Genomic DNA, 27,172 nt, shown 5'->3' with positions numbered 1-27,172 from the left:
CTAAAAAACACTAACTCAGCTTAGAGGGAACCCTGGTCACAAGGACCCCGTATTGCCATTGCGGATACCTCTGTAACATGGAGGATTATTGCCTTTAGGAGTAGCCCCCTTATCCCTATAGCACAGGGGTGGCCAACGGTAGCTCTCCAGATGTTTTTCTGTCTACAGCTCCCATAAGCCCCAGCCAGCATGGCCAATGGCTGGGGCTGATGGGAGTTGTAGGTAAAAAACACCTGGAGAGCTACCGTTGGCCACCCCTGCTATAGTAGCTTCCACAGTCCTCCCAAAGACTTCACTCTCTGGTTACTATTTCACATTTATAAAGGACAAATGAAGGAGGGAAGGCGGCATGATGTAGCCCAGTCTTGTCAGATCTGGGACGCTAAGCAGGGGTCAGTACTTGGAAGGCAGAGCACCAAGGAAGGCTCCGCAGAGGAAGGCCATGGCAAACCACCTCTGCTTCTCCTTTGCCTTGAAAGCTCCTTGCTGGGGTTGCCATAGCAGCAGGGTGGATACTTGGAAGGGAGACCACCAAGGCAGGTTCTGCAGAGGAAATCAATGGCAAACCACCTCTGCTTCTCAGTTGCTTTGGATGCCTCTTGCTAGGGTCACTGTAAGTTGGCTGTGATTCGACGGCATTTTGCAGAGAGAGAGAGAGAGAGCGCAAATGCCCCAAAAAAGAGAGGATGCATTTTCTTTCAAGTGGAAATTGTTTGGTTTTCTGTGACCATCTTTGCAATATTGCAGCTTTTATGAATCATTAATTGACATTTAATTCATAGTGACTAATACTGACAGAGGCACTGGAAATCTTCTCTGCCTAATTATAGATGCTGGAAATTTACTAGCCCGGTGCAATTACCGGCCAAGTTTCTTGAGCTCTGCATTCTCTTTAGAATGAGGCTCTGATTTCACTGCCATCCTAGATACAGCTATTTTTAATCTGCCCTTCCCTCACCTAGCTCAAGGTAGCATATCTGGTTCTCCCTTTCCCTGTTGTCTTCACGACATCCCTGCAAGTTAAGTTGGATGAGGGAGCAGTCGGTCCAAAGTCACCCAGTGAGCTTCATCTGTGAGATGGAATCTGAGGCCAGGACCCTGACCTGGTTAGTATTTGAATAGGAGACCACCAGAGGAGTCCAGGATTGCTACGCAAAGGCCGCAAGGGCAAACCATCTCTGTGACCAGAGAGCCAGTTTGGTGTAGTGGTCAAGTGTGCGGACTCTTATCTGGAAGAATCAGGTTTGATTTCCCACTCCTCCACTACAGCTGCTGGAATGGCCTTGGGTCAGCCATAGCTCTCGCAGAGTTGTCCTTGAAAGGGCAGCTTCTAGGAGAGCTCTCTCAGCCCCACCCACCTCACAAGGTGTTTGTTGTGCCGTGGGGTGGGGGGGAGATTGTAAGCTGCTCTGATTCAGAGAGAAGGGTGGGACGGTGGCTCAGTGGTAGAGCATCTGCTTGGGAAGCAGAAGGTCCCAGGTTCAATCCCTGGCATCTCCAAAAAAGGGTCCAGGCAAATAGGTGTGAAAAACCTCAGCTTGAGACCCTGGAGAGCCGCTGCCAGTCTGAGAAGACAATATTGACTTTGATGGACCAAGGGTCTGATTCAGTAGAAGGGAGCTTCATATGTTATGTTCATAAGGATGGGGTATAAATCCGCAATTCTTGTTCTTCTTCTTCTTCTGAACTTCTCTTGCCTTGGTAACCCTACAGACTTGCCGTAAGTCTGTCTCCCCAAGTTCTAGACTAGGGGTAGCCAAACATGCTTAACTTAAGAGCCACATAGAATAAACATCAGATATCTCAGAGCCGCATGACATGAAGGAAGGGAGGGAGGGAGGCAAATAGATGGGGGAGGAAGAGGTAGAAAGAAAGCAACTATAACTTTAAATGCATTCACCAGGTCACCAGATGGCTTGGCTTGGAGAAGTAATTTAAAGAGAGAGATGCCTTCTCCAAGCCAGCTGATGGGGCAGTGGGGACTTGGAGAGCCACACAATAGGTGTGAAAGCGCCACATGTGGCTCCCGAGCCACAGTTTGGCCGCCCGTTCTAGACCTACCCTGTAACTCTTACAACACCCTGACTGTCTGCTATGGCATCACATGGCAGTCTATCATTTCTTAGCTTTGATTTTCCATGTGCAAAATGGGGGTTCTCTCTTTTCTAACAGCTGCTTTGCCAAGTTACGCAGCAGGCGCGTTTAAGGTGCTTACTGCAATTTGCACATCTTAAGGTCTGGAGAATAAAATGGAACTGCCCATCGGAAAGATGGGCAGAAAAATATAAGCAGTTATTCTTTCAGTTTGCAAAAAGCCAACCGTTCTCTTTAAAGCCATTGCCGCAAGGCCATTTATTAGAATCACAGAATTATAGAACATAGAGTTGGAAGGGACCTCCAGGGTTATCTAGTCCAACCCCCTGCACAATGCAGGAAACTCACAAACGCCTCCCCCTAAATTCACAGGATCTTCATCGCTGTCAGATGGCCATCTAGCCTCTGCTTAAAAACCTCCAAGGAAGGAGAGCCCACCACCTCCCGAGGAAGCCTGTTCCACTGAGGAACTGCTCTAAACTCAGAAACACCTCCCCCTAAATTCACAGGATCTTCATTGCTGTCAGATGGCCATCTAGCCTCTGTTTACAAACCTCAAAGGAAGGAGAGCCCACCACCTCCCGAGGAAGCCTGTTCCACTGAGGAATTCCTCTAAACTCACAAACACCTCCCCCTAAATTCACAGGATCTTCATTGCTGTCAGATGGCCATCTAGCCTTTGTTTAAAAACCTCCAAGGAAGGAGAGCCCACCACCTCCCGAGGAAGCCTGTTCCACTGAGGAATTCCTCTAAACTCACAAACACCTCCCCCTAAATTCACAGGATCTTCATTGCTGTCAGATGGCCAGCTAGCCTCTGTTTAAAAACCTCCAAGGAAGGAGAGCCCACCACCTCCTGAGAAAGCCTGTTCCACTGAGGAATCGCTCTAACGGTCAGGAAGTTCTTCCTAATGTTGAGCTGGAAACTCTCTTGATTTAATTTCAACCCATTGGTTCTGGTCCTACCTTCCAGGGCCACAGAAAACAATTCCACACCATCCTCTACAGGACAACCCTTCAAGTACTTGAAGATGGTGATCCTATCACCTCTCAGCCGTCTCCTCTCCAGGCTAAACATGCCCAGCTCCTTCAACCTTTCCTCATAGGACCCCTCACCATCTTCATCACCTTCCTCTGGACCCGTTCCAGCTTGTCTATATCCTTCTTAAAATGTGGTGCCCAAAACTGAACACAATACTCCAGGTGAGGTCTTACCAGAGCAGAGTAAAGTCCAGGGTTGCTACGCAGAGGCAGCCAAGGGCAGACCACCTCTTTTCATTTCCGCCCTGACTTGGATCGCCCAGGCTGGCCTGATCTCGTCAGATCTCAGAAGCTAAGCAGGGTCAGCCCTGGTTAGTACCTGGACGGGAGACCACCAAGGAAGTCCAGGGTTGCTACGCAGAGGCAGGCAATAGGAAACCACCTCTGGCTGTCTCTTGCCTTGAAAATCCTACAAGGTCACCATAAATCAGCTGCCACTCGACAGCCAAAGAACAACAAAGAATGCAGATGATTTCGACTTCACATTACCTTCCTGCCAGGGTTTAGTGACAAAAATACCTCCAGAAGAATAAAACTAAAAAGAAGAGTGTTTGTCTGAGCATGTGCAAAAGCACCCATGCTTTATTACTCGGGAACCATGGACATCAGGGATTAGGATGCAAAATATTTGGATCACAAGTAGTCATCTCTGGCATATTTCAGTCCCCGAATCTCCCCTTTCGTGTGGCGGGTAGTTGTGGCGGGTATTTAGATTTGAAAAACTCAAGAATCCTGCCTCCACCTTCGGCAAAAGCCGGTGCGTGGCCTTTAGCAAGCTTATAACCTTTCAGCCACAGTTCCTGGCTTGTAAAATTTGAATAACAATCACCTACCAACAAGTGGGCCCAATACAGTCAAAAGCACTTTGGAAAATTAAATAGCAATGCAAATTATAAGCATATGTGGTTATTACTGCCCTAACGGTATTCCAGCGCTATGTATTCATCTCTGTTAGTTAATTTTTTTTTCCTTTAAAAAAAGAGGTGAAAACTCACATTTTTGCCAGTGCATATTCTGTGCCAACAGGGGCTCCCCTTTTCCCCTCTCTCTCTGTCTGATTTTTGGGTCGCCGTTTGCTCCTCTGTGCGGTGATCGGCTGTCCAGATGTTCCTTTCGTCTTTTTTTTTTAAAGCCCAGGTTCCCGCTGAATGATGTGACGTTGTCACATCCTCTTACCCACAAGTGCTTGAGTCTCAACCCCCCCTCCCCAACACACAACACACTCCTTTGCTGTGTGTTGCTTTTTACCACAACAGATGCTTCTTCCAGGGCGACAGAAACAGAGAAAATGTTGTGCATAAGTGACACCTTTTTAATCAGAGAAGCGTTTTGCAAACCGGCGTGGAAGGCCCACAAAAAAGAACAGCCGCCCGTGGGAATATGTTTAGCCTTGTGTTCCAGGCAGGGCTGTACGTCTGAAACGCCTAACTCGGAAGGATTTGGCTCGATGGAAGAGTCTACGGCTCAAACTCTTCGCTAAAGGCAGTTGACGAGGCTCTTTTGATTTACCCCAGATGGAAGACTGGCCCCAGTGATGTTCGACCATTTTGAAAAGAAAGAACAAGTTTGGTTAGGTTTTGTTTTGTTTTTGGACTCTTTACAAGAATCTGGAGTCCCTCGGGGGTGGCTCAGTCAAGACTCGGGGAGGAAGCACCTGCGAGAACGTCACGCATCGTTGGACGAAAAGGACTGCGTGCGTACATGTTGAAAGATAATGTTTCCTATGAGAAAAGACAGTGGTCAGGGGAACGTACGGCAGGGATCGGCAGCCCTTAGTCAACATGGCACTTGAAAAGGCAGAAATGTACAGAGATGAAACAGCCACAGCAGTTTCAGCCAAGACCGGGTCCCAGATTGTTCAACTTGAGTTGCTGTTTTCTTTTTACTGCCCCCCCCCCCCCCCGGCTCCTGCACCGCCAACAGCAAGCTAACTGACAGAACCATGCTGATGCATTATTCCCATTGTTTTCTGTGCATGTCACTGGTGTCCCCTCTAAGCTGAGTGAGTGTGAGATGGCTCACATTTCTTTTCGCCTCCAGCTCACGCATGTTTGTCTTAGCTCAGGAGAAATGGCCCCAGAGCAAACTCATTTTATGCAGGAGCTCGCCACTTTCATGCCAAGTCGCTCACAAAGTAAAAATTTTGCTCACAAGACTCCACAGCTTAGAGGGAATATTGCATGTCATAGGTGTAAACTTTGGGGGGCTCGGGGGCTTGAACCCCTACGGGGCAACCAGTGAACATATGAACATATGAAGCTGCCTTCTACAGAATCAGACTCTTGGTCCATCAAAGTCAGTATTGTCTTCTCAGACTGCCAGCGGCTCTCCAGAGTCTCAAGCTGAGGTTTTTCACACCTATTTGCCTGGACCCTTTTTTGGAGATGCCAAGGATTGAACCTGGGACCGTCTGCTTCCCAAGCAGATGCTCTACCACTGAGCCACCGTCCCTCCCCCTGAAGCACAGGTCTGCCTACCCTTCCTGTTGTATCATATTACAATTTCCATGATTCTTTGGGGCTTTGTTTCTGTTTGCTGGTATGTAGTTTGTGTAGGGTTGCCCATACCTGGAGACTTTGGGAGTGGATCTGGGAGAGGGTGGGGTTTGAGGAGGGGCCTCAGCAGGGTACAAACCCTTCAAAGCAGCCATTTTCTCCTGGGGAGCTGATCTCTGCCAGCTGGAGATCAGTTGTAGAAGTGGGAGATCCCTAGGCCCCACCTGGAGGTTGGCAACCCTATTACACACATAGGATTTCAGCATTAAATCTTCTGCTCTGGCTTCTTCATGATTAGAAAAAGTCACTCTGCACATGGTTAGAAATACAATTTAAAAAAAATGGGTACGACCATGTGTCAACGTTTGCTGGATATTGTTCATCTTTTTTTTGGATCTCCATGTTTTATATTTTTGGCTTTTATCAGTGCTGCTTATCATTAACGATGTTTTCATTCATCCTGGTGTTCATTGGTGGTGGTGTTATTTGCAGTGGTATTCAGATTGTTTTAAAGTTGACCTTCCAAGTCGCCTCAGGAGCTGTTTAGATTGAGAGCTGCAGGGTAAAAAAAAAAATCCTGTCACTCAATCCACAAGTTCAGAACAATGGAACTGACCCTGCCCCCCGCCTCCAGGACTGAATAGGGACATGGGATTCTTATCTCACTACAGATGCTAATTTTCTGCTGCCAATCCCCACCCCTCACTCTGATCAATCCGATTACAGTATAACTGTACCTTTCCATGCTTTCCATGCCTTCTTTGCAACACCCTCTCACCCTGTGACTGGAATAAAAGGGCACAGATCTCCATTTGTACTCCACTATGCCTGATGAAGGGAACGTTGACATAGACTGGTTCCCCACTAGCCTTACCCACTCTCACTCTCTTCTTCTCTGCGGGGCTTTGGTCGGATTTCGTACAAGGTGCCCCGCGGCTGCAACTTACACCGCCTCTTTTGCACAACAAGCAAGATCCTCTAAAAACCAGTTTCTATTTGCCGTGCAAAAGAGGCAAAGCGAGCTGCAGCCCCCGGGGCAGCTTGTGCGGAATCTGACGGAAGCCCTGCGGAGAAGAGGACAGTGAGTGGGGTGAGGCTTGTGGGGAATCAGTCACAGAGAGAATATTATTATTATTGTTATTATTGTTATTATTATTTTATTTCTATTCCACCCATTACCCCATTTGGGGGCTCGGAGCGGAGTACAACGTAAATAGTAATAAAACCATAATAAAATTACAATCATAATAAAAACTGGTTACAACTGGTAAAGTATAACAGGATGGTCCGGCAGGATGACATAACAGAATAGTGTAGCAGAACGGTACTACAGAATAGCACGGAAGAATAGTACAGCCGTACGAGAGTACAGTACAGTAAGGGAGGCCAATCGATCTGATCGATAGATGCCCGCCGCCTCATCCGAAAACCTGGCGGAACAGCTCCATTTTACAGGCCTTACGAAAGGCTAACAAGCCAGGTAGGGCCCAGATTTCCATAGGGAGCTGATTCCACCAGGTCGGGGCCAGGGCTGAGAAGGTCCTGGCCCCGGTAGAGGCAAGGCGGGGATCTCTTGGGCATGGGATTGTCAGAAGATCCTGGGAGGCCGAACGAAGTGACCTCTGGGGCATGTATGAGAAGAGACGGTCCCGCAGGTATGTTGGTCCCAGACCACGCAAGGTTTTGAAAGTCAAAACTAGCACCTTGAATTGGACCCGTTACTCTATCGGCAGCCAGTGCAGACCGTGGAGCACTGGCCATATGCTCACCTGTACAGGTGATGCAGTTAGGGTTGCCAAGTCCAATTCAAGAAATATCTGGGGACTTTGGGGGTGGAGCCAGGAGACACTGGGGTGGAGCTAGGAGCAAGGGTGTGACAAGCATCACTGAACCCCAACGGGAGTTTTGGCCATCGCATTTCAAGGGATGGCACACCTTTTTAAATGTCTTCCTTCCCTCCACCCTCCCCTTCTCTGATTTCACCTCAGAGGCAGAGCTGGCGATGCCGCTGCGCTGCTGCCGCCTCTTCTCCGGTTCACCTCAGCTGCTCCTCCTCAGCCTGAGCTCATCTTGGAGGAGCAGCTACGGTGAAGCGGAGAAGAGGCGGCAGCTGCGCAGCGGCGTCGCCGGCTCCGAGATGGGGCGGCTTGCCACGCTCTTTGGCGCCGTTTCCCCCCCCCCCCTGCTTCCGTTTTTTTGGGGAGCGGGGGAAGAGGCTGGAAATCCTGCAGCCAGGGCAGGAGGGTTGGGAAGCCTAGATGCAGTCAGCAGACGAGCCACTGCATTCTGCATCTGCTCTAGCCTTCTGTGTTCAGTTTTCAAAAGTTTTTATTAGTTTCAGAAAAGTTTAGAAAATAGGGAACAGAAAAGAAGGAAGGGGTAAAAGCATAATACATTCTGGTCTTGTTTTTATGAAATACTTTCCAAAATCAAAAGGATAGTTCTACCATATTTTCTTAACATAAGTTCTCTCTTGTTCTTATTTTAATTATATATATATATATATATATATATATATATATATATATATATATATATATATATATATATATGATTAAAATAATAAAATTATATATATATATATTCCATTTTAAAGTTGTATAATATAGCTCTTTAGTTATATTCTAGTAGTTTGCCAGTTTTTCCAAAGTAAATTTGAAAGTTCGCTTAAGATTCTCTGGTGTGATCTGATTTCTTTTTCTTTTTTTTCCTGTGTTTATATTATATTTACCTTTAAGTGAACTTTCAAATTTACTCTAGCCTTCTGTGTTAGCCCTCTGAGGATCATCATCATCATTGCTTTATTACACTACGTAACCAGCACAAAACAGTCCAGACATCTTGAAAACCAATATCAAAATATAACCATAATAATGTAAGATTTAGAAAGATCCCAGTGGGCAGCCGTGCTGGTTTGAAGCAACAGAACAAACAGTAGACAAGTCCACCTTTAGGGCCAACGAAGTTTTATTTAGAATGTAAGCTTTCGTATGTCAAGCAGACTTTCTAAGATTTAGAAGTCAGTGTAAAAAGTGGAACAATAATGAAGCATTTACAAACAAATTAAATATCTTAGAACTCATATCACACCTTTATGCACTGTTTACGGATTCTGTAGGCTGCTGCTAGATATTTGGCACATGCCAACGTAACCTCTGGATTAGAATCTGAAAGAAGCATGTTGCTTATGATAGTATTCGAGAAACCTGAACATCTTTCCTGGATAGGTTGTATGAATCTAGCACATATTTGGTTGTAATGCCTACATCTAAATAGAATATGTGTGATTGTATCCATTTCTCCAGTACCGCACTGGCAGATGCGCTCAGCCGTCGGTGTCTTTCTGTAGCGGCCCGCTACCATCTAAGAGGGAAAGATATTACAACGGGCCATAGAAAAGGCCCTTCTATGAGATGGAATGTCTAAATTTGACAAGTATGAGGCTGGGGAGACAATATATTTTGTTTGAGGTGAAGCTAAATAATTAGAGACCCTAGCGATGCCATTCTGCCTCTCTACATCTAATATTCTCTCCTGGCTTGATTGAAGGCCATTACCTGCAAAGACTCAGGAGAGAAACCGAGTATGGATAGCCTCTGATAAACAGCTTTAATGCAGCAGGAAGTGTGCCTATCCTTCAAAATTAAGGAAGTAACATTGGCTGGACGATGATTTAGCTGGAACCAGGTAGTGATTGAATTGAGGCTTCCCTCTGAGGATGCCAGTCACAGCTGCTGGTGAAACATCAGGTTCTACGATGCCAAGACCAAAGCCATACAGCCTGGAAAAGCGATGACAACGAAGGAACGTTGACTCTGGAAAGCTCATATCCTGAAACTCTAGTTCAGGGGTGGTCAACATTAGCTCTCCAGATTTTTTTTGCCTACAACTCCCATCAGTCCCAGCCAGCATGACCAATGGCTGGGGCTGATGGGAGTTGTAGGCAAAAAACAACTGGAGATCTACCGTTGGCCAGCCCTGCTCTAGTTGGTTCCTAAGGTGCAGCTGTAATCAATCTTAACCCTCAGGGCTTCTTCTTTTGAGCAGGAACGCACAGGAACACAGTTCTGGCTGGCTTGGCCAGGGCTTCAGCTCAAAAAGGGTCTCCAGCAGAGGGAAGGCACTAGGCAGCCAAATGAGTTCCTGCTGGGCTTTTTCTACAAAAAAAAAAAAGGAAGCCCTGACCCTATACAAACTATAACTGAATGATGGAGACCAGCAGGGCACATCCCAGGCATCCACCAATTCAGGCTGCTCAAGAAGAAGAAGAAGAGCTTGGGACAGGTCTTCCTCCCAAAGGCCAAACTTGGAAGAAGAAGAAGAAGACTGCAGATTTATACCCCGCCCTTCTCTCTGAATCAGAGACTCAGAGCGGCTCACACTCTCCTATATCTTTTTTTTTTAATATATATATTCATCATTTATTGAGTTTAGTATATGTAACAGATCCATAGTAATAATAAGTATTTAACAATTAAACAAACAAAAATTACGTAGTTCACAATTATCCACTCATCCAGCACCCTGTGACCCGTCACCCTTGTTGCCCATACTTATCTATCACTGCCTATTGTATGCCTAATACTCACACTCTCCTATATCTTCTCCCCCCACAACAGACACCCTGTGAGGTGGGTGGGCCTGAGGGAGCTCTCCCAGCAGCTGCCCTTTCAAGGACAACTCCTACGAGAGCGATGGCTGACCCAAGGCCATTCCAGCAGCTGCAAGTGGAGGAGTGAGGAATCAAACCTGGGTCCCCCAGATAAGAGTCGGTACATTTAACCACTACACCAGACTGGCTCAAGAACTAGCTTCTGCCTGCAAAACTACTTTCGAAATTCAAAACAGACTTTCGAAAGCAGCCTGCAATCTCGCCCTCTGTGCTGTGGGGGGTGGGGGGGGGGAAGAGTCATCCATGCTAGGAAAGAAAAACAAAAGCACCCTCTTGAAGAAGCATTGATGCCAGTGACTCGGAGAGCCTGTATTGTTGTGAAATGAGTCCTAGGAGCACGAAAGCCTGAGGAAGCCTTTGTGGGAAATGAAAATTGGGCTAGCGTTTCATCACTTTGTGCCTGGACCCAATGAGAACTTGACAACATCATAAGCATCTCTGCTAAGGAACGGGAGTTCCATTTCAAAAAAATTGAACTTTTGTATGGACTTTGTATGCTTTCCAGTCGAGTCTGCATTTTTGGGATTTTGTATAAAAGTGAAATTGTTCCCTTATAGAATTTGAAAGAGTTTTGGTTTATTTATGTTGAATCGTGTTAAACATTCGTTGTGCAGCCTCATTTCTGCAAGCCTTGTGCTTATTCCTTCCTGCACATATTACCAGCAGCGTTGAAACGATTCTCTCCCCCTGCCCAGCACATTTCAGAAGCGAGGAAGTTGTAAAGGGCACGTTATCCACAGATTTTCAAAATGGAACAGAGCCCTTTCCCTGTTGTGTATACAGCCAGAAGATAAGCCCCAGAGGGATGTTGCCAGACCAACCCTTTCCCCCAGATTTGGAGGGAAAGAGGGTTGCACCAAGGGAGCCAAAAAATCGCTACAGATTTGGGACTCTCTCAGACGCCGACGGCTCTTCTAGCACGTCAAGTGTTTGGTCCAGAGCTTGGCAGAGAGAGCTGGGTTGGCAGGCTGGTCCAACATTGCAAGATGGCAGGCTGCTTGCCATAAGAACTGGGAAATCATGACTGCAAAGGTGACATAACTGAGACAATCTTGAGAGTCCCTTGGACTGCAAGATCCAGTCAGTCAGTCCTAAGGGAAATCAACCCAGACAGTTCCCTGGAAGGTCAGATGCTGAAGCTGAAGCTCAAATACTTTGGCCACCAAATGAGAAGGGAGCACTCCCTGGAGAAGATCCTGATGCTGGGAAAGGCAGAAGGCAAAAGTCCTCTGGAGGGGGACTTGTTTCGCTCATGCGCCGGCCGCTCTAGGCGTTTCCGGGAAAACTCTATGGTTTTCCCGGATGCTCTAGCATTTGGGGAGGGAAAAACTCTATGGTACCTATTGTAGCATAGAGTTTTCACTCCCAAAGAGCATTTTCCTGGAAATGCCTAGAGCGGCCGGAGCACAAGATTGCCAGAGCGATGACGTCACTTGTGGGTGATGTCATCACACCAGCAACATCGGGGGAGGTTCCCCCCACCGGCACAGTGTGGGCCGGTGGGCTGGGAACCTCCTGGGTGGGAGAAAGCCCACCCGGACTGGGGGTTTGGCAGCCCTAAACCACTCCTCCAGGGCGTGCATAGCCCGTCCCTGTTCCAGCAGTGGGCTGCATGCTGTCTGACCGCCCGCGGGGCTCTTTCCACTCTGCTGGCTTTCTTCTGCAACAGGAAGCTGCCACCCGAAGCTGCTCATCTGTACCCAGTCTGGAACCACCTGAAAGAAACTGAAGCATCACGTAAGTATTAACATGACATATTAAATCAGGGGTGGGGAACCCTTTTTCTGCCAAGGGCCTTATGGATATTTATAACATCTTTTGCGGGCCATAAAAAATTATCAACTTAAAAAACAGTGCTCCGCCGAGGGACAACGATTCAGGCCAGCAAAATTAATGCTAATAATTGTTTTTCTATTTGAAGTCATGTGGGGAGAGCCTAATCTGGCGTGCGCGCTCACACACACACACACTGCCCTCCGCCCTAGGCAAATGCAGAGGTCCAGGGCTTTTTTGTAGAAACACCCAGCAGGAACTCAGCAGCATATTAGACCACATCCCCTAATATTAGCATATTAGGTCACACGCTCATTAGCATATTAGGCCACACCCTCTGGGATAATCAAGTGCAAACTGAACGGTGACAGTAACTTTTCCAGGCCTGCAGCAATTCTGGCCGGCCAGCCAGGCCCCGGGGAGGCTGCCGCACAGTACTATCCCTGGGCCGAAAGAGATCAAGCTTCAGAACACCCGAGCAAGGGCCTTTTCAATCGCGGCCCCTGCCCTGTGGAATCAGCTTCCTGAGGAGATGCGGGCCCTGCGGAACCTTGATCAGTTCCGCAGGGCCTGCAAGACCACCCTCTTCAAGCTAGCATACACGGACTGCTGAATAATGCTGTTAATCAAGGATCCGCCGACACGGTCCTGTCTAAGGACCTATGTCATCATGAAAATCATGCAAATTATATAATTTTAACTACATTGACTGGTTTTTAAAGGATGTTAAATTTAAAGTTTATTACGGTTAAATTTAAAGTTTAAATTTAAAGTTAAATTTAAAGTGCCGATAGCTTACCGAGTCCGGTACAAGGTGCTGGTTATCACCTTTAAAGCCCTATATGGCCTAGGACCTGCCTACCTGAAAGACCGTCTCTCCCCGCATGTTCCCCAGAGAGTACTGAGATCAGGAACACAAAATCTCCTGGTTATCCCCGGGCCAAAGGAAGCCCGCTTAAAATCAACAAGGGACTGGGCCTTTTCTATTATGGCCCCCTCCTGGTGGAACCAGCTGCCGGAAGAGGTGAGGGCCCTGCGGGACTTAGCCCAGACAACCCTCTTCTGGCTGGCCTATGACTAGCTGGTACAAGAAACTGAATGTAGCTATACTGGATGTCCACTGCCTCAATGTTTTAAATGTTTAAATGCCAAATGTTTTAAATGTTTTAATGTTTTTAATGGTTTAATATTTAAATTTAAATGTGTTATCTTTAACTTCTATTTATGTTATATTTTTGTGTTGTAAGCCGCCCTGAGCCACTTGTTGGGAAGGGCGGGATAAAAGTCATCAAATAAATAAATAAATAAATAAATAAATAAATAAATAAGTTTTTATATTTATTATTGTATGTTTATGAAATGTTGTTAGCTGCCCTGAGCCTGCCTAGGCGGGGAGGGCGGGATACAAATAAAATTTTACTTTACTTACTTTACTTTACATCTGGGCCCTGTGATCCCTGCCTGGCCCTGGGGAGGCTGCTGCACAGCGCGGCTGGGCCCCACGATCCTCGCTGGCCAGCCAGGCCCCAGGAAGGCTGCCACATGGCTCGGTTTGGTCCAGCAATCCCCGAGGGCCACACCAAGTGACCTCGGGGGCCACATACTGCCCTCGGGACAGAGGTTCCCCGCCCCTGCATTAAATGATGCAAAAATTTCCTCACAGAATCCTCCTTATAGTAAGCTCTACCCAGGGGTGTTGAACTCATTTGTTACGAGGGCCGGATCTGACATAAATGCGACCTCGTCAGGCCAGGCCATGTGTGTCATAAAATGTAATGCCAGGTAGCGTAGATGTAAACTTTATAAAGGACACAGACAAACACAACTAAGGGTTTTGTATCTCTCCTGTGTGATTGAGGGAACTCGGCAAAGGTAGCTCTGGCTCTTTCCCTCCCTCCCTCAGGGATGAGGAGGGGGCGGAGCCTCAGCCAATAGAAGGAAGAGAGGGTTGGCTCAGTAGCCCTGCTGTGCGATTGAGAGAGCCTGCCAAAGTAAGCTATCCCTCCTCCCCTTGCTCTGCCTCAGCCAATGGAGAAAATAGAGGCTTTGGCTCTTGTGTGATTGAGCAAGCCTGGCAAAGCAAGCTGTGACTCAGAAGAGAGAGGAAGAAGAAAGCAGACTTTCTCATGGGCCTAATTTGGCCCCCAGGCTGCACATTTGACAACCCTGCTATAAACAGTAGTATAGATAGGGCTCCAAGTGGGGCCTGGAGTGCTCCAGATTTTAGAACTGGTCTCCAGCTGGCAGAGATCAGCTCCCTTGAAGAAAATGCCTGCTTTGAAGGGTGGATTCTATGCCATTGTATCATGCTGAGGCTCCATCCATCCCCAAGTCCCACCATCTCCCTGATCCACCCCCAAAGTCTCCAAGTATTTTCCAACACAGACCTGGCAACCCTGTTTGTAAGTTACTGCTCACTTCTTGAGAGGCTGATTAATGAAAGCTCCCACCCTGCCACAAATTTTGTTGGTTTGTTTGCGTGTGTGTGTTTTAATATCTTGTGCACGCACCTGGAAGTCATGGTGACCTCTGGTGACTGACCCCTACTGGAGGCCTGGAGGATATTCAGGGAGGTGGCTGAATAAAGCCTGCCTCTGCCTCCCAGCTCTGGTATTCCAAGGAGGTCTCCCATCCAAGTACTTGCCAGAGTCGACCCTGCTTAGCTTCTGAAATCTGACGAGATCGGGCTTGCCTGGGCTATCCAAGTGAGGGCAAATCTGGTTTGTCTTTCAGGTGCTACTTTCCTTGCTCTTTTCTACAGCTACATACAAACACGGCGACTAGGGCTGCCAAGTCCCCGGTCTGGGCAGGGGTTCCCCCACCCAGGAGGTTCCCAACCCGCCAGCCCATATTGGGCCGGCGGGGTGAACCTCCCCCTACATTGCTGCCGTGATGACATCACCCGGAAGTGATGTCATTGTGCCGGTGACATTGCACAGAGGCCACTCTAGGCATTTCCGAGAAAATTCTATGGTTTTCTCGGACATAGGGCTGCCGATCCCCAGGTCCAGGCGGGGGTTCTCCCACCTGGGAGGTTCCCAACCCGCCGGCCCACATTGGGCCAGCGGGGGGAACCTCGCCCAATGTCGCTGGCATGATGACATCACCCGGAAGTGATGTCATAAAAATGGTGGTGCCCATGTGGGGCCACTCTAGGCGTTTCCAGGAAAACTCTATGGTGCATAGGTAACATAGAGTTTTAACCTCCCAAATGGCTAGAGCGTCTGGGAAAACCATAGAGTTTTCCTAGAAACGCCTAGAGCAACCCCGCATGGGTGTTGCCATTTTGATGATGTCACTTCCAGGTGATATCATCGCATCGCGCGGGCGATCCGCGCATGAGAGAGAGTCTTCCGCTGCAGGAAGCTGGGGACTTGGCAACCCTACCCAGACACTCTGGCCATTTGGGAGGGAAAACTCTATGGTGTAATAGCTCCAGAATGCAGGGGACTTGGCAACTCTAACGGCGACCCATCTTGATCTGCCTTTGAGGGAGGGTAGGCCCAAGAGCAACCAATGAGCTTAGGGTTGCCAAGTCCCGTTCAAGAAATATCTGGGGACTTTGTGGGTGGAGCCAGGAGACTTTGGGGGTGGAGGCAGGAGACATTGGGGCAGAGCCAAGAGCAAGGGTGTGACAAGCATCATTGAACTCCAAAGGGAGTGCTGGCCATCGCATTTAAAGGGACTGCACATCTTTTTAAATGCCTTCCTTCCATAGGAAATAATGAAGGTTAGGGGCACCTTCTTTTGGGGCTCATAGAATTGGACCCCCTGGTCCAATCTTTTTGAAACTTGGGGAGTATTTTGGGGAGAGGCACTAGATGCTATACTGGAAATTTGGTGCCTCTATCTCAAAAAACAGCCCCCCCCCGAGCCTCCGATACCCGCAGATCAATTCCCCATCATTCCCTATGGGAATCGTTCATGGAGGTGCATGTGGGGGTGGGGCTTCCCCGCCGGCCAACTGGCTGGGGGAGGGGGGAAGCCTGTAAAACCGGGGGATCCCCCTGTGGGACCTGGGGATTGGGAAGCCTAAGTGAGCTGCATGGCAGAGCAGAGATCCGAAGCCAGGCCTCGCCTCCAGTCCTCATCGAAGCGCTGCACCACACTGGATTTGCTCATTATATCATCATTTAAACAAGAAAGCAAAGAGCCATTCATTTTGTTCTGTGGTTTGTTTTGGCTTTCTACAGAAATACATCCCCCCCCCCCCCCCCCGCTGTTAATCATTAAGCACTTCAAGGAATGCGGTTAAAGTTGCCACTTAAGGAAAGCAAGAGAAATATATGTTTCTTTCCAGCCTGGTCTCCTACTTTATTACAAAAGACATTCTCCCAAGCATGTTCCTACAGGAATAAGGCACTGGCTTTGTTTCCAAGACATGGGCAATTTTTTTTAAAGTTACCCAAACTGAAACTATCCGACAAGAAGTTATCTGTTTGTTTCTCCTCTTTGGAACTATGCAACCTTTCCGTGTACTGCAGCGAATTACAGAAGCCAGATGAATTATCGGAGGGATTCTGGTGTGTGTACATGTCATGCTGAGATGGAGAGGGTGGCGGGGGGTGGGGGGTGGGGGGGGGGAATACAAGCGCCCATCTCACACCTGCAAACACCTGGGAACGCCGCTTTGTAATATAAGTGGCAGGTTTGGATGAAAATTAATCAGGACTTTTATTTTCTGAATAAAAGGTGGAGGCTGTCACCGCCCAGAAACAGGGGCTGGCGTCGGGTGTAGGTTTCGTTGGGCAGCTACTGAGGGCCCACTGGCTTGGGAGGGAAGGGAGGGGCTGTGGCTCAGCCATAGAAGATCTGCTTTGCCAGAGCCGACCCTACCGCTAGGTGAAATAGGCCAGCAGTGGGAGGGGGTGCCAGAAGTGAGGTGCCAGGGTGCCAGATAGTCTAGGGCAGGGCTCCCCAACCCCCAACCGGGCTGTGAGTTGTATAATTATTTCATTATTTCATTATATATTACAAACCGTTACATTATTTCATTATTTCATTATATATTACAAACCATGCATTTGGCCGACTGCACAAAAGAGTATGGAGCAACAAGCATCTGAAAAAAGGCACAAAGATCAATGTTTACAAAGCGGTTGTGTTAACAACCCTCATCTATGGCTCCGAATCGTGGGTTTTATACCGTCATCACCTGCGACTCCTTGAGCGCTTTCATCAGCGCTGCCTTCGCACCATCCTCAACATCCACTGGAGTGACTTTGTGACCAACACTGAAGTCCTCAAGAGGGCGGAGGTTACAAGCATCGAAGCACTGCTGTTGAAGACGCAGCTGCGCTGGGCAGGGCATATTTCTAGGATGGAAAACCACCGCCTTCCCAAGATTGCTCTGTATGGCGAACTTTCCACCGGCCATCGAAATAGAGGGGCACCAAAGAAGAGGTACAAGGACTCCTTGAAGAAATCCCTTGGCACCTGTCGCATCAACCATCACCAGTGGTCTGACCTAGCCTCAGATCGCAAAGCATGGAGGCACACCATCCACCAGGCTGTCTCTTCCTTTGAGAACGCACGCATAGCTGGTCTTGAGGACAAAAGGAGACTGAGGAAGAATCGCACTGCTACAGCCCCAACCCCAAATCAGACTTTTCCCTGCAGCCACTGTGGCCAGATCTGCCTGTCCCGCATTGGTCTTGTCAGCCACCAGCGAGCCTGCAGCAGACGTGGACTACTGCACCCTTCTTAAATCTTCGTTCGCGAAGTCAAGCCGAGAGAGAGAGATATTACAATGAAATAATAATGAGAAGGAAATGTTGGCTTTATATCCTGCCTTCCATTTTGAATTGCAGAGTCTAAGAGTAGCTCGTAATCTCCTGTCCCTTCCTCCCCCACAACAGACACCCTGTGAGGTAGGTGGGGCTGAGAGAGCTCTCCCCAGAAGCTGCACTTTCAAGGAAAGCTCTGTGAGAGCTATGGCTGACCCAAGGCCATTCCAGCAGGTGCAAGTGGAGGAGTGGGGAATCAAACCCAGTTCTCCCAGATAAGAGTCCACACACTTCACCACTACACCAAACTGGCTCTCACAAGGACAGCTCTGCCAGAGCTATGGCTGACCCAAGGCCCTTCCAGCAGGTGCAAGTGGAGGAGTGGGGAATCACACCTGGTTCTCCCAGATAAGAGTCCGCACACTTAACCACCACACCAAACTAATAGAAATAAAGTGCATAGTTGTATCATTCAGAAACCATGCCCCCCCCCCAGTCCATGGGAAAATTGTCTTCCACAAAACCGGTCCCTGGTGCCAAAAAGGTTAGCGACCACTAGTCTAAGGCCAGCCCTGTGCTTTGCAGGTAGAAGGTCCTGAGTTCAATTCCTGCCATCCAGTTCAGGAGGATCAGGCTGTAGGTGATGTGAAAGACCTCTGCCGGAGATGTTGGAGAGCTGCTGCCAGTCTGAGTAGACAATACTGACCTTCAGGGCTTTTTTTTATGTTTTAGCAGGAACACACAGGAACGCAGTTCCAGCTGGCTTGGCATAAGGGGGTGTGGCCTGATAGGCAAATGAGTTCCAGCTGGGTTTTTGCTGCCAAAAACCCTGTGCAAAATAATGATGATGTCAGGGGGTGTGGCCTAATATACAAATGAGTTCTCGCTGGACTTTTTTGCCGAAAAAGTCCCGTATGAAACAAAGATGTCAGGGGGTGTGGCCTAATATGCAAATGAGTTCATGCTGGGCTTTTGCTACAATAAACCCCTGTGTGAAACAATGGTGATGTCAGGAGGTGTGGCCTAATTTTCCTGCCGGGCTTTTTCTTCAAAAAAAGTAGTATTTCCTTTTGTCTACCCTGAACCTACCGCCCCCTAAAGGCATGTTAAATTGCATGGGTCTTTGGACTGTAGCCAATGAATTCCAGCTTCCTTGCCTACTTTCTAATCCCATTCTCAGTTTCTCAGTTACGTTCTGCAAATGTAGATAGATCCAAGAGGGCAGCCGTGTTGGTCTGAAGCAGTTGAAAAAAGCAGGAGTCAAGTTGCACCTTTAAGACCAACCAAGTTTTATTCAGAACGTAAGCTTTTGTGTGCTCTCTAAGCCCACTTCATCAGACGAGGGGATCAGGTATATAATGAAGGGATGTTTTCTGGGGTGAATCTGCCCCCTGCTGGTTACTTCCACTTCCTGGCTGTCAAACGCTCAGTGAAGTTGATGGGGGGGGGAGGGGAGAGATGTTCCATGTCAGGAATGAGATTTGCGTCCAGTTCTGACTGTACTATGGACCAGCCGAAAAGACACATGGCCATTTGAAGTCTCAGTGTCATGTGATTCAAGAGGAGGGCCCCAGGGCCCAGAATCCTTTGCCATGCAGGAATGAAAGAGCCACAAAGGAGAAAAGGAAGAAGAAGACAATGACAAGAGTCTGTGCACTTAAACACTACACAGAACTGGCCACCCAGCCCAGCCCAGGGGACCAGAACTACAGCTGCCAACTGGCCAAGCACAGAAACAAATTCTGTACTTCTAACAAGCATTGTTGCAGCAGCAGGCAACCTTTCCATGGTGTGGAGGCAGGCTAACGTCTGTGTTTCAGGTAGCAAACATGAAAAGAGGAAGCCGTGGGAAAATGCAGCCAAAAAAGCCCCAAAGCTCACGACTATACATTATTGGCATACAACAGTTTGCACAAAATTATAAATGAAATATTCTAAATATCAAAATACAGCATTCAAAATGTACAAATAAGCATGAACAGCTCAATATGTGTTTTTTCTTTCTTTCTTTCTTTCTTCGCTTTGACCCGACAAGCTCCGGCTGTGAACGGAAGAATGTAGAACAGTCATTCAAAACCTATTTAAACTTCACTGCAACCATTTCAGTGATTTTAAAAGCAAAACCAGTGCTCTTCTTTAGTGGGCCGGTTCCAGCCTGTGGCCCTCTGATTAGCTTCGATTTTTGGGGTACAGCCTTTGCCTCAAAGAGCCCTGTGGTGCAGAGTATTAAAGCTGCAGTACTGCAGTCCTAAGTTCTGCTCAAGACCTGAGTTCGATCCCTGGTGGAAGCTGGGTTTTCAGGTAGCCGGCTCGAGGTTGACTCAGCCTTCCATCCTTCCGAGGTCGGTAAAACGAGTACCCAGTTTGCTGGGAGGAAAGTGTAGATGACTGGGGACGGCAATGGCAACCCACTCCGTAAAAAGTCTTCCGTGAAAATGTTGTGAAAGCAACATCACCCCAGAGTCGGAAATGATTGGTGCTTTCACAGGGGACCTTTCCTTTCCTTTCCCTTTGCCTCTACTGACAACCGCTAAAGAAGAGCACTGGTTTCACTTTTGAAATCACTGAAATGGTTGCATTTGGTCTCATTTGTCTCTTGTCTATTTGGGCCCCAGGATCCCCTGCATAAGAAGGAGAAGGAAAAAAAGAAATTGGATTTATACCCGCCCTTTATTGAGAGTCTCAGAATGACTTACAATCTCCTTTCCCTTCCCCTCCCCACAACAGACACCCTGCGAGGCAGATGGGGCTGAGAAAGCTTTCCCAGAACTGCTCTTGAGATAACTGGGACTGGCCCAAGGTCATACCATCAGGTGCAGGTGAAGGAGTGGGGAATCAAACCCAGTTCTCCCAGATTAGAGCCCAAACACTTTACAACTATGCCAAACTGGCTCTCCTACTTCTGAATACAACCCGTCATCTTAGAAGCGGCTCTTCTTGCACACAAGAAGGAATTTTTCCAGAGGCCTGTTTTGCCATGTGAGCTTTATGCAGAAGAAAAGAAAAATATTATGGTACGACAATATAAATTATTAACTGATTAAGTTGGCTGCAATGTCTGTTATGTCTGTTGTGGGGGATGTCTGTTGTGTCCCAGGGTGTCTGTTGTACGGGAGAAGATAAAGGAGATTGTACGCCACTCTGAGTCTCTGATTCAGAGAGAAGGCAGGGTATAAATCTGCAATCTTCTTCTTTGCTCAGGTAACAGCCCAATTTTTTATTGAATCTCAGCAACAGCAGAATTTGATACAAGGATGCAAAAACGCACCTCGTCGATCACTCCTTTTAAACGAGGTGGAAGAGAATAGTGTTGCGGCCTTTAGAGCAGGGGTGTCTAACTCATTTGTTATGGGGGCCGGATCTGACATAAATGAGACCTTGAGGAGCCGGGCCATGTTAAGAACATAAGAACATAAGAGAAGCCATGTTGGATCAGGCCAATGGCCCATCCAGTCCAATACTCTGTGTCACATAAGAACATAAGAGAAGCCCTATTGGATCAGGCCAGTGGTCCATCCAGTCCAACACTCTGTGTCACATAAGAACATAAGAGAAGCCATGTTGGATCAGGCCAATGGCCCATCCAGTCCAATACTCTGTGTCACACAGTGGCCAAAAAAATTATATATATATATATACACACACACACACACACACATATATACACACACTGTGGCTAATAGCCACTGATGGACCACTGCTCCATATTTTTATCTAACACCCTCTTGAAGCTGTCTGTGCTTGTAGCCGCCACCACCTCCTGTGGCAGTGAATTCCACATGTTAATCACCCTTTGGGTGAAGAAGGACTTCCTTTTATCTGTTTTAACCTGCTCATCAATTTAATCGAATGCCCACGAGTTCTTGTATTGTGAGAAAGGGAGAAAAGGACTTCTTTCTCTGCTTTCTCCATCCCATGCATTATCTTGTAAACCTCTATCATGTCACCCCGCATGTTGGGTTGGGCCGAGCCATGTCATGTCGGGCCATGTGTTTACCTATTTAAGTTTAGGTAGCAGAGATATAAATTTTATAAAGAACACAAACACAAATATATATTTTTTAAAAAACTTAAAACATGCTTAAAACGTTAGCACTCATTGGTCTTAAGGATCCTTTCTTCATATTTCTCCCATGGGATCCAGGGAACTAGCCAAAGGAAGCTCTGGCTCTTTTCTTCCTTCCCCAGGGGACTGGGGGAAGGAGCCTCAGCCAATGGAGAAAATAGAGGTTTTGCTCTGTAGCTCCTGAGCAATTGAGCAGACTTTGCAAAGCAAGCTGTTATGCAGAAGGAAGCAAGATACAGGGAGAAGGAAGCAGATGACAGCCAGTTGCTTGGGGGTCTGATAGCAGCCCTCCGGGGACCTGATTCAGCCACCTCTGCTTCAGAGCACTGGGCAATCTAGACATAATTTTCTTTTTGCAGCAGACCAAGCGATAAAACAAATTTGCCCATTCCCTGTATGATGCGAAAACCTCAAGAGAGCTTTGTGGAGTGTGCAGAGAGGGGATTTGTGGCTGTGAAAGAACCAGGCACGCTACTGTCGAAGAATCCAAAACTGTGTGGCCCAAAAATGGCTTATATCACAATAAATTTGAGGGACAATATTGCTTTAAGGGTTTTGAGAGTTCATTGATTGCACCTGGAGATTGCACCCTGTTGGTTGAAGCATTTGCCTGGAATGAAATTTGCAAAGTGCAGTTGAGAGAAAGTTATGCACCATTTTGTAAATATACTTCTATGTACTATCATACATGTGCTTTTACACACTAGGAAGAGCCAGTTTGGTGTAGTGGTTAAGTGTGCAGACTCTTATCTGGGAGAACCGGGTTTGATTCCCCACTCCTCCACTTACAGCTGCTGGAATGGCCTTGGGTCAGCCATAGCTCTGGCAGAGGTTGTCCTTGAAAAGGCAGCTCACCCACCTCACAGGGTGTCTGTTGTGGGGGAGGAAGTTAAAGGAGATTGTGAGCCACTCTGAGACTCTTCGGAGTGGAGGGCGGGATATAAATCCAATATCTTCATCTACCTCACAGGGTGTCTGTTGTGGGGGAGGAAGGGAAAGGAGATTGTGAGCCGCTCTGAGACTCTTCAGAGTGGAGGGCGGGATATAAATCCAATATCTTCATCTACCTCACAGGGTGTCTATTGTGGGGGAGGAAGGGAAAGGAGATTGTGAGCTGCTCTGAGACTTCGGAGTGGAGGGCGGGATATAAATCCAATATCTTCTTCTACTACTACTACTATGTTGTTTAATAATTGTATTTATTTAGGCTCTTGATAAAGTGGCAGTTCTTAGGGCGGTTCTTCAAAACCTGCAGCAAGTACAGTCAACAGATGTGTGAAGAGATTGAGGTTGGATTTCTCCAGGGAGTGAAGAGGAGTGAGGTGAAGAGTCATGGCTGTTGCCCCACCTCCCCCTTTGAATGGACTTTCACTTCACCAGTGCTCTTTTGAACCTTTCCCCTTCTTGTAAGGGTTTGGACTTTATTTCACCTTCTGTCAGAACGGGACTCATTGAACTGAGATATTCTTGCCGGAGCTGGGCTCCATTCATCCTCCTGCACTTTTGATTGTGGTTTGTGAGATATGTTTGAATACAATTTATTGGGGTATAAGCGATCTTTGGGCCACACGGTTTTGTATTTTTGTTTATTACTTATCACTAGGGTTGCCAATCCCCAGGAGGGGGCAGGGGATCCCCCGGTTTGGAGGCCCTCCCCCCCCTTCAGGGTCATCAGAAAGCGGGGGGGAGGGGAGGGGAATGTCTGCAGGGCACTCCATTATTCCCTATGGGAGACTTCTCATAGGAAATAATGAAGAATTGATCCGCAGGTATCTGGGGCTCTGGGGGGGGGGCGGTGCTGTTTTTTAAAGGTAGAGGCACCAAATTTGCAGCATAGCATCCAGTGACTCTCCCCAAAATAACCCCCAAGTTTCAAAAAGATTGGACCAAGGGGTCCAATTCTATGAGCCCCAAAAGAAAGTGCCCCTATCCTTCATGAGTTCCTATGGAAGGAAGGCATTTAAAAAGGTGTGTGGTCCCTTTAATTGTGATGGCCAAAACTCCCTTTGGAGTTCAATTGTGCTTGTCACACTCTTGCTCCTGGCTCCACCCCCAGTGTCTCCTGGCTCCACCCCCAAAGTCTCCTTGCTCCATCCCTAAAGTCCCCAGATATTTCTTGAATTGGACTTGGCAATGGCAACCCTACTTATCACTGTGTTTCGTTTTGGCGTATGCTACTGTAGAAGAGCATACACTAGGCGCCTCCCAGCACTGAGGACTCTCAAGAAATTTGCTACATAAGAACATAAGAGAAGCCATGATGGATCAGGCCAATGGCCCATCCAGTCCAACACTCTGTGTCACATAAGAACAGAAGAGAAACCATGTTGGATCAGGCCAATGGCCCATTCAGTTCAACACTCTGTGTCACATAAGGACATAAGAGACGCCATGTTGGATCAGGCCAATGCCCATTCATTCCAACATTCTGTGTCACACAGTGGCCAATATATGTGTGCGTATGTATACACACACACACACACATATATATATATATATATATACACTGTGGCTAATAGCCACTGATGGACCTCTGCTCTATATTTTTATCCAATTCCCTCTTAAAGCTGGCTATGCTTGTAGCCGCCGCCACCTCCTGTGGCAGTGAATTCCACATGTTAATCACCCTTTGGTTGAAGAAGTACTTCCTTTTATCCATTTTAACCTGACTGCTGAGCAATTTCATTGAATGCCCACGAGTTCTTGTATTGTGAGAAAGGGAGAAAAGGACTTCTTTCTCTACTTTCTCCAGCTTAGCTAGGGCTGCTAATAATCCTTCAGGAGGGAACAATAATTCTTCACGACTTCCCTCCCATGCCAAGATTGCTGGAAGGCCGCAGCATTTCGACCTCTTTCGTTTTCCAGGCTCCCACGGACAAGACAGGGGATCTGTTGAAGCTTCGGTGCCTTCAGGGTCCCTGGAGAAGGTTCTCAGGAAACACCCTAATGGAATGTTGTCACTGAAAACACAGCCCCCTAAAGGCCTGCCAGTTCCAAACGTCGCCAAGCCAAGGACCTACTTAGGGGTTGGAAAAAGTGCTCAGGGGGAAGCAGGGCTACCAGTTTGCAAGTTGGAAAATCTGAGCTTACCTGACATGCAGATAGGGTTGCCAAGTCCAATTCAAGAAATATCTGGGGACTTTGGGGGTGGGGCCAGGAGACTTTGGGGGCGGAGCCAGGAGACACTTGGGGGCAGAGCCAGGAGCAAGAGTGTGACAAGCATAATTGAACTCCAAAGCAAGTTCTGGCCATCACATTTAAAGGGACCGCACACCTTTTAAATGTCTTCCCCCCTTTGGAAATAATGAAGGATAGGAGCACCTTCTTTGGGAGCCCATAGAATTGGAACCCCTCGTCCAAGTTTTCTGAAACTTGGTGGGTATTTTGGGAAGAGGCGCTGGATGCTAAGCTGAAAATTTGGTGCCTCTACCTCAAAAAACAGCCTCCCCAGAGCCCCACACACCCATGGATCAATTCTCCATTCTACCCTCTAGGAATCGATCTTCATAGGGAATAATGGAGTGCTCAGCAGACAGTTCCCCCCCTCGCTTTCTGATGACCCTGAAGCAGGGAGAGGGCCTCCAAACCGGGGGATTCCCTGCCCCCACCTGGGGATTGGCAACCCTACATGTAGAAAAAGACAATAGATTTATACCCCGCCCTTCTCTCTGTATCAGAGTCTCGGAGCTGCTCACTATCTCCTTTATCTTCTTCCCCCACAACAGACACCCTGTGAGGTGAGTGGGGCTGAGAGAGCTCTCCCAGAAGCTGCCCTTTCAAGGATAACATAACTAATGATTTTTTAATTAAAAAAAAAACCTTAAAACATGCTTAAAATATTAGCACTCATTGGTCTTAAAGGGGCTTTCTTTGTATTTCTCCCATGGGATCCAGGGAACTGGGCCAAGGAAGCTCTGGCTCTTTCCTTCCTTCCCCGGGGGGACAAGGAGGGGGAGGAGCCTCAGCCAATAGAAGGAAGAGAGCCTTGGCTCAGTAGCTCTGCTGTGCAATTGAAAGAGCCGGGCAAAGCAAGCTCTGCTTCCTCCCAAAGGGAGGAACCTCAGCCAATGGAGAAAATAAAGGTTTTGCTCTGTAGTTCCTTTGTGATTGAGCATGCCTTGCAAAGCAAGCTGTGATGCAGAAGGAAGTGAGAGAGAGAGAGAGAAGGAAGATAACAGCCAGTAGTTTGGGGGCCTTAGGAGCTGTCCAAGGGCCTGATTGTACCCCACTGAGGTCCTTGTCCAGTGTCCACCCCAGACTCCACCCCCAAATATCCAGGAGTTTCCCAACCTGTATCTGGCCACTCTACCCCCCATCACCCACCAGTCACCTGGCAACCCTAGGCATGGAGTAGGTCCCAGATTAGGTTAGGTTTATTCAGTTTATATCGCCCCTCATCTGCAGCAAAAAAGAGTCCGATCCAAGCGGGCAGCCGTGTTGGTCTGAAGCAGTAGAACAAAGTAGGAGTTAAGTGCGCCTTTAAGACCAACAAAGTTTTATTCAGAACGTAAGCTTTCGTGTGCTCTCTTAAGCACACTTCATCAGACGAGGAATCAGGTACAGTGAGCAGAGCTGCATATAGCTGGTAGGCAGTGGTTTAGAATGCAAAAAAATTTACTCAAATAGGGATACTGGCTGTTTATCTCATATACTAAACCCATCTTCCGCGATATTTTAATGTATTTTTCTTCTTTAGGGTTTGTAGAATCTTTCGGGCTCAAGTGCCGTGTTCTACTGGAGAAAGTTTTTCTTCCAGACGTTTCGTTCTCGGCTACGGAGAACATCCTCAGTGGCATTGCAGCCGGAGCAGGCGCTCTGACCTTCTTGGCTGCTGCGCATTGAGTGAGGCCAGGGCTGCTGGAGAGCTGCTATTTCTAGGCTGGAGGGGGTGTGGTGAAAGGGCAATAGGTTTGTGGATGTGCCCATTGTTTGGTGGGGCTTCCTGGAAGGGTAGTGATAAGGCAAACTATAAGGCAAACTAATGGCAAACTATATATATGTTACATGTTAAAAGGGAAATTAGTTCGATGGGGAAAACTTCTGAGAAAGCAATGCCCTCTTTTTGGCCCAGGCTTATAGAATAGAGTGATTGACAGACCTTCTCACATTTTGATATATTACCGTTTTATTGCTTTCGTAGGCTCATGCTACTTAGATCAAAGGTTTGCTCAATTTGTTCGTTTTCCCAATCTGCCATTGGATCTCACATTTGTACCATGTTGCATTCTAAACCAGTGCCTACCAGCTATATATAGCTCTGCTCACTGTACCCGATGCCTCGTCTGACGAAGTGTGCTTGGAGCACA

At 47.6% G+C, this 27,172-nt stretch overlaps 1 protein-coding gene across 1 annotated transcript in view; it reads right to left on the bottom strand.

Moving 5' to 3' along the window:
- POU2AF1 (POU class 2 homeobox associating factor 1) overlaps positions 1-4,170 on the bottom strand; it is a 39,414-nt gene extending 35,244 nt beyond the window's left edge. Inside the window, exon 1 of the mRNA XM_060251062.1 lies at positions 4,130-4,170. Within this exon, the coding sequence (XP_060107045.1) occupies positions 4,130-4,145 (16 nt within the window). The 5' untranslated portion in view covers positions 4,146-4,170. The remainder of the gene's footprint in view (positions 1-4,129) is intronic.
- Positions 4,171-27,172: the final 23,002 nt, after the last annotated feature.

The sequence above is a fragment of the Heteronotia binoei genome, chromosome 12, assembly GCF_032191835.1.
Source record: "Heteronotia binoei isolate CCM8104 ecotype False Entrance Well chromosome 12, APGP_CSIRO_Hbin_v1, whole genome shotgun sequence".
Taxonomy (NCBI): Eukaryota; Metazoa; Chordata; class Lepidosauria; order Squamata; family Gekkonidae; genus Heteronotia; species Heteronotia binoei.
This window is presented reverse-complemented; position numbering and strand designations above follow the sequence as displayed.